The following is a 12,877-nucleotide window of genomic DNA, read 5'->3' as shown; positions in this document are numbered from 1 at the left end:
CATTTAACCCAAATCTATTGTCAGGAAAATAATTATGAAAACAGCATTTCTAGATAACAAAATCCATTTGGTGCATTGTTACATTAATCTATATTGTGATAATGCATGTCTCCCAAACCCTAGAGAATAAATTAAAAATGAAGTCTAGAATGATTTGGCTAGTCTAGATTCGTCTGAAATTAAGCATTGTCCTTGTCGCCATGTTGATTTGAATTCATATTTTGTAGATATGTTTTTAAATGAGATAGCTTTATTTCTAGGACTTGTCTTAGTCTTTGACACATGATATTCCAGCCAGCAATGATTAATATTTTTCTTCTTTTTTTTATATCTTTTTAGTATTATTCTTTCTCTAATGTTTGGGATTGAATTCCAGATTGGATCTGGTTAAGATCCTAGATTTGTCAGCACAATGCACCAACGTGCAAATTTCCTTCCTAAATGAGTTTGACACGCCTTGACACGCCTTGGCACGTCAATGTTAGAACCCGTGAATATCCGGGGTAGAATAGGTCTTCAGCAACCCATTCTTGCCGTACAAGCTTACTATGCTTGTCGCAAGAGGCGACTGACAGGATCGGGTGATCAGGCTCACTGACTTGGTTGATGCATGTCATAGTATCACAATTGTGTACATCGTGCTCATAATGTCAATCACTGGATTGTCTGGTCCAGACTCCAATATTTACAGACCGCCGTCATATAGCTGGAATATTGCTGAGTGTGGCGTTAAATAACAAACAGCAACAAAAACAACACTCACGGTGTAGATTGATGTCTTGTTGGTTTGTATCGTTAATTAGGAGGGACCCTGATGAGGATCCAGATAGGTCAGCACTGTACCAATTCTTGTGGCCACCAAAGTGGTGCAAGACCCTGCCTCACAGGACTTAACGCACTGACACTGTGATATGCTTGAAAAAATTAAATGCAACATTAACCACAAATCACTTACTACTTTGATATGTTTTTAAATATGTTTACTTAAATCTCAAGGTAAATGCTATATAGCTATGTAAACCTTTTATTGAAATAACAGTAACGAGAACTAGAGCCCAGGTGGTTGCATCTTCCCGAGGCAAGGGAGTTATCTGACTTTAAAAGTCCAGTTTCCACCCATGCTGAACTAGGCTGGAATTTCCAAGCTTGATCGTAGCGCCACCAGTGGCTATAACAAGTTATGTCCCTTCTATCTCCCACCTGTTGACCAATCAGATTCTACCTCTTTTATCACTTGCATTTGGTTCAAACAGAATGGAGGCGCCCAGTCAAGACGATGTGATCGATGATCAAGATCTACATTGTAGTAAAAAGGTTCTTATCTCACAAAGTGCACCAAAATTACTTGAGCACCTTGATTAAAGACATGAAAACATTGACGGCACACATGCTCTGCAAATCCTGCAGCCGACCAAAATCTACCCAGCACTTGCTAAGTTGTATGAACCGGTTGTGATTTCATCACACGATTTTGATTGGACTTTGCATTGACTCGTTAGTCCAGCTGAAACTCCATAATACCTGCCTAGTTTAGCAAGGGTGGAAACTGGACTGCTGTAGTCAGTTAACTCTCTTGCCTTGGGGGCCCAGTTGTCTAAGGCGCCGCAATTCGCTGTGCAGAGTTGCGTCCCTTGGTCACGCCAGAAACCTATGATTGTGGGGTCGAATCCCAGTTCGCCGCGATTATGGTTCTGGGTTTGTCAGCACCATACCCGTGCTCATGGGTTTCACCGAAGTGGTAAACGTCTGAGACCTGCATCACTTTGGGCTTTCCTCCCACATTAAGCTGACATGCCATGATATAACTGGAATACTGTTAAAAGCAGCTTTAAACCCAACTCACTCACTCACTCTTGCCTCGGGAAGATGAGGTAGTTGATGAATGTAGTCTGCCATGAAGTGGCCTCATACACCAAGTCTATAACTACTTCAACCGATTAAATATATAACTAACAACTGCTTCCTTCCAGAACCATGATAATCATCTCCATGAACATCATAATTCTGTTCTTCAGCTGTCGTCATGTTGCCCACTTCACGATGCATTTCTCTAGCAATTGTTTTGTTTTTTATTTCAAAGGTGATTTTGCATCGCCCGTGAAAGGTATAAGTTTGCCAGCAGTAGAATGGCTTTGCGAATAGCTGCAGCTTCTAGGACCATATACCCTATATTGCAGATTTTCTATTAATATATCATTTTATGAACTCTCAAAGTCAAGTAATGTTGTATTCTTCAAATAATGTTATAAATAGTTATGAGGCATTTTTTTACGCTTCAAACTTTAAATTCGCCCATTATATATAATCAGCCTGCTAATTAATTCACTGCTATACTAACTATTAATTGTAAGTCACAGAATATAAAGAATAATATTTTTATCCTGAAACATTGCACTTAGAATGAAATTGATGATCACTATTATAGCACTTCAAGCTTTCGACATTTGAGCACAGTAGCTCTTACTCATGTAATTGTTTACTTCTTGTGCAGATATTATAGACACTAACTGTACTGTAAATATAATAAAATGTTATTGACTATTATCCTTTTTCGGATTTTGTTGTGAATGTATTTAAGTAACTGTTCTCTTGTTGTGTTTGTGTCTGTTTTGCTGTGTACTGTTGTGGGTGTAAATCATGCAGTTGCTTCAACTACCACAGACTCACATTCCAACTGTATTCAGTTATGTTTTCTTGCCAGTCCTATGTTATTTGGGACTGATATTTCTTCTTGTATGTTAAGTGAAGTTTTTAAGCCATACAAATTGATTATTTGTTCAATTGGAATTTGCATTTCTACAACATGAAAAACAATGTGTATGACTTTATTGAGCGATATTCTATGTGCATTGATCATGTTTGATCATGTGCATTGATCACATCACATCAAGGGGATAAAACTCTTTAGTCAGTACTAGTACCTGGCTGCCATGGCAACATGAATTATAACATTTTGACCAATTTGATAGTTTTTTTGTGTTTTGCTTCAAATCACCAGAAAAGAATATAATGCCTTAGTTAAAAGAAGGACCTGGCCGCCATGGCAACATGTTGACCAATTTGATAGTTTTTTTGTGTTTTGCTTCAAATCACCACAAAGGAATAATATGCTTTAGTTAAAACTAGGGCCTGGCTGCCATGGCAACATGTTGACCGGTTTGATAGTTCTTTGTGTATCAGTGTGTAGCTAACCTGCACTGTCTGTTATGAAATCACTTCAATCCCTTCTGTTACATAGTGTGATTAGACGCTAAACGGTAGACACTAACAGTTTCAGTCCACTAGTCCTTACAATGATAACATATAGCAAAACTCCTAAAAATGGGCCAATTTGTACTAGTCCTTATGATACCTTTACTGTCAGGCAGTTTGGCAAGGACTACAGGACTAGTGCAAATTTCTAACGCTGTACTTGTATAATATTAATGATCCTAAAGGAGTTTGAAGGTAATGTTGCAATGATTCCAGAACAAACAGCCATACGTGCTCTTTCGAATTTATTATTAAAACAAATTTTAAATCCCAGGAACAAATGATCAACTTGTCATGGCCTTAACGAGTTACGTATGTGATACAGAAGGTTGGCGTGATGGTCATCGGGTGTCTCTTGCCTCCATTGCAGGTACGGCCAGGAAGGGTATGAGTGCTGCAGCCCCGAGTACCGACGACTGTGAGACGCCCACCAAGTCCCGACTGGAGGCCATTCCAGCGCCACCTACCAATACAAAGCTTGTCCTGTCTGGGGGAGAGGGATACGTGGACTTCAGAATTGGTTAGTAAAATCGTGGTGTTTGGGGTGTGAAACATCAAAGTATTAATGAGGATCAGTCCTGTATCAAGGGTTAGAGCTTGGTCAGTTTTGAATAAAATGGCAAAACAGTCGTGCTTCATGACAGTGCTTTATGACAGCGCTTCATGATGAGTTCTTCATGATGAGTGCTTTAGGACAGTGCTTTATGATGAGCGCTTCATGATGAGTGGTTTATGATAAGTGCTTCATGGTGAGTGCTTTAGGACAGTGCTTCATGATGAGTGCTTTAGGACAGTGCTTTATGATGAGTGCTTTATGGTAAGTGCTTTAGGACAGTGCTTCATGATGAGTGCTTTAGGACAGTGCTTTATTGTAAGTGCTTTAGGACAGTGCTTCATGATGAGTGCTTTAGGACAGTGCTTCATAATGAGTGCTTTAGGACAGTGCTTTATGATCAGTACTTCATGATTAGTGCTTTATGATGAGTGCTTTAGGACAGTTCTTTATGATGAGTGCTTTAGGACAGTGCTTCAGAATGAGTGCTTAAGGACAGTGCTTTATGATCAGTACTTCATGATTAGTGCTTTATGATGAGTGCTTTAGGACAGTGCTTTATGATGAGTGCTTTATGACAGTGCTTTATGATGAGTGCTTAAGGACAGTGCTTCATGATGAGTGCTTTAGGACAGTGCTTTATGATGAGTGCCTAAGGACTGCTTCATAATGAGTGCTTTAGGACAGTGCTTTATGATGAGTGCTTTAGGACAGTGCTTCACGATGAGTGCTTTAGGACAGTGCTTCATGATGAGTGCTTTAGGACAGTGTTTCATGACAGTGCTAAAACTTTGTCACATTGCTTCCTTAGACATGTTTGTAGTTGAAAGATTTGTGATTATGGAACTAAATTAACAGTATCTGTTATTTTCATCGACAAAACTGTTCGAGCTGGTTTTGAATCTAAAGTGATATTGCTTCTTTCTTTGTCCAAGTCAGAGTTATTTTTAAAAAAATTACTTTTAAAGCTAGATCCTTGTAAGTTGTCGCATGAGGATTGGAGTAACATAGGTGCCCATCAGCCATAGCCAGTCATGAGGGCTAGCTTACATAATGGATCACTTGTCTGATTCCCCTGGGAGATTCCCAGTTAGAAAGGTCCCCAGTAGCCAGTGCCAGTCGTGGGGGCTAACTTACCTAATGGATCACTTGTCTGATTCCCCTGGGAGATTCCCAGTTAGAAAGGTCCCCAGTAGCCAGTGCCAGTCGTGGGGGCTAACTTACCTAATGGATCACTTGTCTGATTCCCCTGGGAGATTCCCAGTTAGAAAGGTCCCCAGTAGCCAGTGCCAGTTGTGGGGGCTAACTTACCTAATGGATCACTTGTCTGATTCCCCTGGGAGATTCCCAGTTAGAAAGGTACCCAGTAGCCAGTGTCAGGGTCGGTGACATACAAAAAACAAACTCTTGTCTGACTGTGTGTCTTCATCTCCTCATAGCATGGGAGGATGCTCATGATGAGCTTGTGATGAAGGGGGTATACATGTAGTTTCATTCACTTCCTCTCTTCTCCGGGGGCGCGGGTGGCCCATTCGTCTAGGCGCCGCGATTCCCTGTGCAGAGTTGCATCCCTTGGGCACGCCAGAAACCTATGATTGTGGGTTTGAATCACGGTTTGCCCCGATTATGCTCTTAGGTTTGTCAGCACCATACCCATGCTCATGAGTTTCATCGAAGTGGTAAATGTCTGAGACCTGCATCACTTCGGACTTTCCTCCCACATTAAGCTGACGCCGTGATGTAACTGGAATAATGTTAAAAGCGGCGTTAAACTGTAAAACTCTCTCACTTTCTCACTCACTCCCCTCTTCTCTCTACAGGCGATGATGATGATGATGATGATGATGATGATGATGATGATGATATGTGTTAGAGTTTGATTATTCACTCCTTCCCTTCCCTCCACAGGTGATGGTGACGATGATGAGCTTGTGATAGAGACGGAGGAGGAGAAGAAGTCTCAACTGAACAAAGTAGACAGGAGTCATCTCATTGTCTGGCAGGTCACACAGGAGTAGCCCCCAATCAGGGCTCACCACAGCAGCCAGCCAATCAGAGCTCATTACAGCAGCCAGCCAATCAGAGCTCATTACAGCAGCCAGCCAATCAGAGAGCTCATCAGAGCAGTCAGACAATTTGAGGACGTAGCTCATCGCTACAGTCAATTAGCTTGCTTTTTGCCCATCTACTCAGCCAATCAGGATACATTGTCCAACTGAGTTGACCAATGAAATACATATTTAACAAATATGGAAATTGGAACAAAACAGGAGGGGAACTTGGACAAGGATTTATGATGGAAAATACAAACGAAGCAACTTTGAAAATAAAGTTTGAATGTAATCATCCATTTTGAAGAAATATGTACAACATCAATGAAATGGTTTTTTCAAATCATAAATATGTGGTCCCTTTTATGATCTGATTGTAGTATGTAACATCTACGGTGATATGAGCAGTCTTGTATGCAAACACTCAGAATCCCATCCTGAAGTAGCTAAAAGTTCTACAGGGCATTGTTAAAAGCCTCCATTCCTGCAGACCTCAATGCTTCAGTTCCATGGATTCTCCAACTGATATTCAGTTGGGAGGCCTCCACTTCCATAGGATGTAGGACAATCAAATCAAAGAATGACAGATCTTGCAATTCATGATGACAGCATTCCTTGTTGAGAGAGTGCTTCATACTGACAGTGCTTCATGACAGCACTCCTTGATTACAGCACTTCATGATGACAGTGCTTCTTGACTGCTTCATGACAGCATTTCATGAGTTCTTCATGACACTGCTTCATGATGACTGCTTCATGATAGTACTTCATGATGAGTGCTTCATGATGACACTGCTCCATTATGATTGCTTCATGACAGTGCTTCATGATGAGTGCTTCATGACGACTGCTTCATGATGAGGGCTCCATGATGATTGCTTCATGACAGTGCTTCATGATTGCTTCATGATGAGTGCTTCATGACAGTGCTCCATGATGATTGCTTCATGACAGTGCATGATGAGTGCTTCATGATAGTACTTCATGATGGATGTTACATGACAGTGCTCCATGATGACTGCTTCATGATAGTACTTCATGATGAGTGCTTCATGATGACACTGCTCCATTATGATTGCTTCATGACTGCTTCATGATGGTACTTCATGATGAGTGTTTCACGACAGTGCTCCATGATGAGTGCTTCATAATGACAGCCCGCCATCAATTACTACTGCTTTCAACAGTATCAATTTATTAGCTTCTGAATGACATAAATAAGCAGGTACTCTATAATACTTAGTCCCCCGTGACCAGCAAACTAAACAAATCCAAATTTTGTAATTATAATTTTTTTCTCCAAATTCTGTGATAAGCATACTAGTGTCGAGACTCTTCCATTGGGATTTCTAACTACTACATACCAGAATGTTTGAAACCTTTAGGTTTGCTGGTTATTGCCAAACTGTATAAATGTTGGTCGTGCTGCAACTCTCTGCACCCACTGATTTGAGGATGACGTCATCATTATGCATGATGGATGTATCATACGCGATGTAGTATATCATAGCTGTTTCACATGTACGCAAACTACTCATGCGATATTCTGTATTATAAATGTCATAACATGCTTGCTGTTCCAGCCTGACTTTAATATCACTTGGAATATACATTTCAGCCAGAATGCAAAGTATATTTTTGTATACTAATCCAAACTGTACCCAAGGAGGAATACGAGCAACGTTAAGGACACTAAAGCTTGTCTTGAGTGTCTTTCCTGTCTGTCAACGCTTCAAGTCAGGTGTATTATGTATATTTCATCAATCTTGTATATATGTTACGTTTCTGTTCAGCGAACTGTGCGGATATATAGGATATATATCTTATAAGCAATGTCGACCTGCTTCCTCTGTAGCAATGGGGATTGACGAGAATGTTCTTTGAACATTGTATTGCACCTCTGTTGTTGCTTCGTAGTAATAATTCATGGATATGATAAGATATTGAATTTGATGCTTTCTGCTACAAGACGGTGGTTATTGCGTAATTATGGATAGTAGTCCATTTTATACAGCAGGCATGCATATAAGCAAAATGTGATGTTTCCCAGTGCTGTGTTCCCCCTTATCTCTACCCCCCCCACCCCCACCCCCACCCCGGCCCCTTTTCTGTCTTTGTCTTCTCCTTCCCCAAGCTTTCCCCCCACACCTTCTACCTTCAAGTTGACTTGATTGATGTTTTTCCCCTACAGCCAACCTCCGCCTCTGCCATCTACCCGTAGCACTTGACGTTTCTCTTATATCATCCAACCCCAGCCTCTTCCATCTAGCTGTAGAACTTGACGTTGGATGTGCCCATTGCATTCAATTGAGTCTTTCCGTAAAGAGTGGTAAAAGATTCCCTAATGGTTGGTGTTTGCTCGTAAAGGCCACATGGTTACAGCTGCAGGGCTACAGCTGCAGGGTTACAGCTGCAGGGCTACAGCTGCAGAGCTACAGCTGCAGGGCTACAGCTGCAGGGTTACAGCTGCAGGATTACAGCTGGAGGGATACAGCTGCAGGGCTACAGCTGCAGGGCTACAGCTGCAGGGTTACAGCTTGTGGTATCCTCTCACACTTGTTATGTACGCGTCTGTATCTCTTTGGGAAAGATGAGAAGTGGTTCCACGGGGTAGCTTCTTGGTTTGGACATTCACTTGTTTTGTTGACAACTTGGAACATTTGCACTTTTATGTGAAAAGTTCATTTTAGTGTCCCTGCCATGATATTGCTGGAATATTTCTGAATGTGTCACAAAACTCGACTTACCCACATCAAGATGAGAAATCTTAATTATAACGAAAACATAAAGAATAGCTCCTTTGACGTGCCATCGTAATTAATTCAACTACACCATTGATATCGATGATATATACCAAGGGTACATTCAACATCAGGTGCTACACAATCCACTGGGTGAAGGCTGTCATACCAACTGAATCCATTTTTGGATTCTTAGGCAACCTTGACTCACGAGAAAGCTCCTTTTGGGATTAGAACTAAACTCAAAAGCTAAATTAGCCTGGGTAAAGATAAATTCCCTTGTAATGTTAAGACAAAGGGGAAATTGTGAAAATTGTACCAGCCTGCAAGAATTGTTACTAGCCCCCGGCTAGCAGGGTAGTGTTAAGTTCTAACCCTGGCTTTACATTGTCAGTGCTATTTTCCCGTTTGTATTTACAGTATTTATTTTCCCCGTGTGGACTTTCCCATGGTTCCTGCCACCTAGTCATAGTGGAACCGTCTTGCACCTGTATGATATGCCTTGTGAATACTGCAGCACTGATTCTGGTGATGTCATCAATTTACAACTAATTGTCAACGATCAGACCACTGTTGAAACCTGACCTGCACCTGATGGTCTGTTCCCAGACCGATGATGATCTGGACAAGATTCTATTTTATTATTCATGAATTTCGCCATAATTGTCCACACTGGACTTTTAAGTAAGTTATTTTATGCTGCATGCAGATGTTTCCTGTCTGTCAGTGTGGGCTTATAGTGGAGTTACACTACTGTAGACTTCTAGAGTATATCTTAATATGGGACATCTTCACCTGTCAGGGGTATAGCCGTCAGTATTCATCACTACCTCCAAGCACGAATCTAGTGTGAGTGATGTCATATGAAGGAAATCTTGTATGTTTGCATTCTCTCTCTTGTCATGTTATTGACAAGGGGAGCTATTGCTTTTTGTATGAATACACGATGATGACATTTATTAAATACAGTCAAATACCATTGTGTCGAAGTTGAAGGGACCTTCGTATATACCTCAGGTTATTCGAGTTTCGACATAAACGAAATGATGAATATAGAAGCAATACACAAGGACCAAGTTTTTACTTCGAGACAACGTTCGACACAATGGTGTTTGACTACTATATAATTCATTATTATTATATATTAGTGTCTAAATTCTATCCTAAGGGGGGTGGTCGGGTAGCCTAGTGGTTTAAGCGTTCACTCGTCACGCTGAAAACCCGGGTGCGACTCCTGACAATGGGTACAAAGCCCATTTCTGATGTTCCCAGCCGTGATATTGCTGGAATATTGCTAAAAGTGTTGTAAAACCATACTCACTCACTCACTCTATCCTAAGGAGACTCAGGGCACTTAAACAAATGGTTCATGTACATTTTCTAAAGAATCTCTTTGATGAATAGCTTAATATAAGAATAAGGTATCTTGAAGACTCTTAAATTATCTTGATGAATCATATTGATGGCACTGAAGTCAACTCAACCAAGATTTTTGTTATATCCCTGACCTGTGGAGATGAGGGTGTTGCCAATACTCATCATGTATTAATTAAGGAACAAGTGGCTGAGGCAGGTTCTCAAAATTATAGAGGGATATTTATTATAGTTTTAGTTGCACATTTCCTCAAAATACAATGATATCAAATATGGTATTAAGATCATATATATTGACCAAATCTGACAATGATGCAAAATGGGTGATTATTCCAATGTTCAAGTCCTTTCTAATTGACCTTGCCAGCATCGCGGAATCTGCAGCCTTTATCTGCTTGAGAGCGGCGTTAGCTTCAGTGAAGGCATGTAAATGATGGCTTTTTTGTCACACTGTGATGACTGATGTACACAAAGAAAACTGTCCATATTTTCTTGTGATACAGCAACTTTATCTGCTTTCCCAGGAGGTGAAGTTGATAAGCTGATATAGTGCAATATTGCTCTACCTCTTACGAACTTTTATCCTCCACATTGCTTACGGTTATTTGAACGTTCGACCTAATTGAGACCAGCTCTCATTGTGTGAAAATGACCATGCCTTAATTTCAACCATTAAGTTTAGTTGAAGGTTTGTTTTTAGTTCATTTTCCTAAAAAATTATAATTCAGCATTTTTCACTACTGACAACTGTGAGAAACCTTTCCTAACTTTCACTGTATCTATATTAGGAATTTTATCTTCAGCAAGTATCATGCTTCAATATTTTACTATTTTGTTTGAAAAATTAATTTTAATTGTTTAACTCAGCTGTTTTAGTTGGAATCCAACTTTGTATGGAATGTGTGAGTGTTCTTAGATCCATTCTCTGATCAGGTCTTTTGTAAATGATAGATTTCTGACATTTGCAAGACATTTCAACAAGTAGACGGTTTCTGATTTGAAAGTATTCATACTGTGCTGATGCAATGCCAAGTTATCTTCGGTGGAACTTTGCACAATTGTCGGTTACCATAGCAATCATATAAATGGAATAACAGAATAATTGTATATTTAATTGGCTCCACTGTACTATCTGAGCTGAATGGGGTCTGTATGAAATTATCTATCAGTCAGTGGTTATTAAAGCAGCATTCTCTGTTTATCTTGTTTGTTTGTTTGTTTGTTTGTTTGTTGGCAATGATGCTTATGGAAGAGGAAAAACATGGTTCTCTGGAAGTGTATTATTTGTTTTTAAATTGATTTTAGACACTGACAAAAGTGTCTCTAAAATCAATTTTACAAAAAAAATAATACACTGTCGGAGACACTTTTGTCAGTTTGTGTGAGCTACTCAAGTGTCAAATTATACATTCTTTTTTCTTGAAGCAAGAAATGTGATGTTATCATGGACGCACTCATGTGATGTGCCTGTCAAGGGAGACAGTTCAAGAACAATTACTGTCTGAAATTAGATTGTAGTTCACATCAATAACACAATCAATCATACACAATTCACCATTATATGTTTATTACAAGGAAAGAAACTTTCAAGGAAATAAGAACTAGAATATGCACTAATGGTGTGCTATAAATGCAAAACAATGTCTGGAGTTTGGGCAGAGAATTTATCAAAAAAATATTTGTCTCTGAAAATTCTTGAAAGAAAGAAATATTATGCTTCGTGAGACTATTGGAGAAAATATATATTGTCGGTTACAAAAATTAGATTGTAACACGGTTTTTTTCTTTCAAAAACATTCAGGTTCATGTAGTTTTAAATTACTGGGTTTTATAGCTGGAGCTGAAAAAATATCAAATTTTGATACAAAATCCCACAACACAATACCCCACTCCCAAATGGTTGATCCCTAAATAGCCCTTGCACCAGACACTGAACACCACATATACTACTCAAAATTTGATAAGGATCACTAGGTGATATGTGTGTAAGTTACCACAAACATAACAAAAGACATGACTCTGACTCAGAAACGTGTTTAATCATGTTATGAATGAAAATTCATGAACGGCATGAACTTGTATCAATATGGAATGTTTGAAATCTGCAAACACCAAAAGGCATTTCATTAAAAAATGTTAACAGCAAACAAGAGAAAGAATTACACAGTTATGAGGGATAGTCCATCATTACACTTAGTCGATGAAGTGTCAATATCGAGTATGACCTCCCCTTGCATCAATGACGGCCTGACAACGTCGAGATATGCTGTCAATAAGCACCCGGATGTTCCCAATGGAAAGGTTGTTCCACTCTTCCACGAGGGCATGTCCGAGCTCTGCCAAAGTCGTGGGTTGTGCTCTACGGCGTGAAAGGGCAACCTGCAGCATGTTCCATACATGCTCATTCGGGTTCAAGTCCGGCGAGCGCGCTGGCCAATCCATGCGGACAATTGTCTGCTGCTCAAGGTACTGCCCAACCACCCTGGCGCGATGAGGACGGGCGTTATCATCCATCAGGATGAACTCAGGGCCAACAGCACCAGCGTAGGGTCTGACGTACACATCGAGGATCTCATCCCGGTACCTCACCCCCGTCATTGTTCCTCTCTCCAGGACATGAAGATCTGTCCTTCCATCTCTGTTGATTCCACCCCAGACCATGATGGAACCACCACCATAACGGTCATGTTCACTGATGTTGGCATCATGGAAACGTTCACGTTGTCGTCGCCACACCCGCTGCCTCCTGTCTGTAAAGTCCAAACAATACCTGGACTCATCGGTGAACAGAACTGGAACCCAATCGTTCCGTGTCCAAGTGACATGATCTTCAGCCCATTCCAATCGCTCCCGCCGGTGTCGAACAGTCAGGGGGATTCGGACACATGCCCTTCTCGAGTAGAGAC

The 12,877-nt window shown here is 40.4% G+C and overlaps 1 protein-coding gene across 13 annotated transcripts in view; it reads left to right on the top strand.

The window, feature by feature from the left end:
* LOC139449680 (C-Jun-amino-terminal kinase-interacting protein 4-like) overlaps positions 1-5,941 on the top strand; it is a 104,568-nt gene extending 98,627 nt beyond the window's left edge. For 11 of the 13 annotated variants that reach the window (XM_071231178.1, XM_071231177.1, XM_071231169.1 and 8 more), the window contains 3 exons: positions 2,081-2,104; positions 3,623-3,772; positions 5,714-5,941. In XM_071231178.1, the coding sequence (XP_071087279.1) occupies positions 2,081-2,104; positions 3,623-3,772; positions 5,714-5,823 (284 nt within the window). In that variant the 3' untranslated portion in view covers positions 5,824-5,941. The remainder of the gene's footprint in view (positions 1-2,080; positions 2,105-3,622; positions 3,773-5,713) is intronic. The other 2 variants (XM_071231173.1, XM_071231168.1) reach the window with 1 other exon arrangement.
* Positions 5,942-12,877: the final 6,936 nt, after the last annotated feature.

Source organism: Haliotis cracherodii, unplaced genomic scaffold (genome assembly GCF_022045235.1).
Source record: "Haliotis cracherodii isolate W230 unplaced genomic scaffold, xgHalCrac1.p SCAF_8, whole genome shotgun sequence".
In the NCBI taxonomy this organism is placed as follows: Eukaryota; Metazoa; Mollusca; class Gastropoda; order Lepetellida; family Haliotidae; genus Haliotis; species Haliotis cracherodii.
Note: the sequence above shows the minus strand (reverse complement) of the source record. Positions and strands in the feature narration are given on the sequence as shown.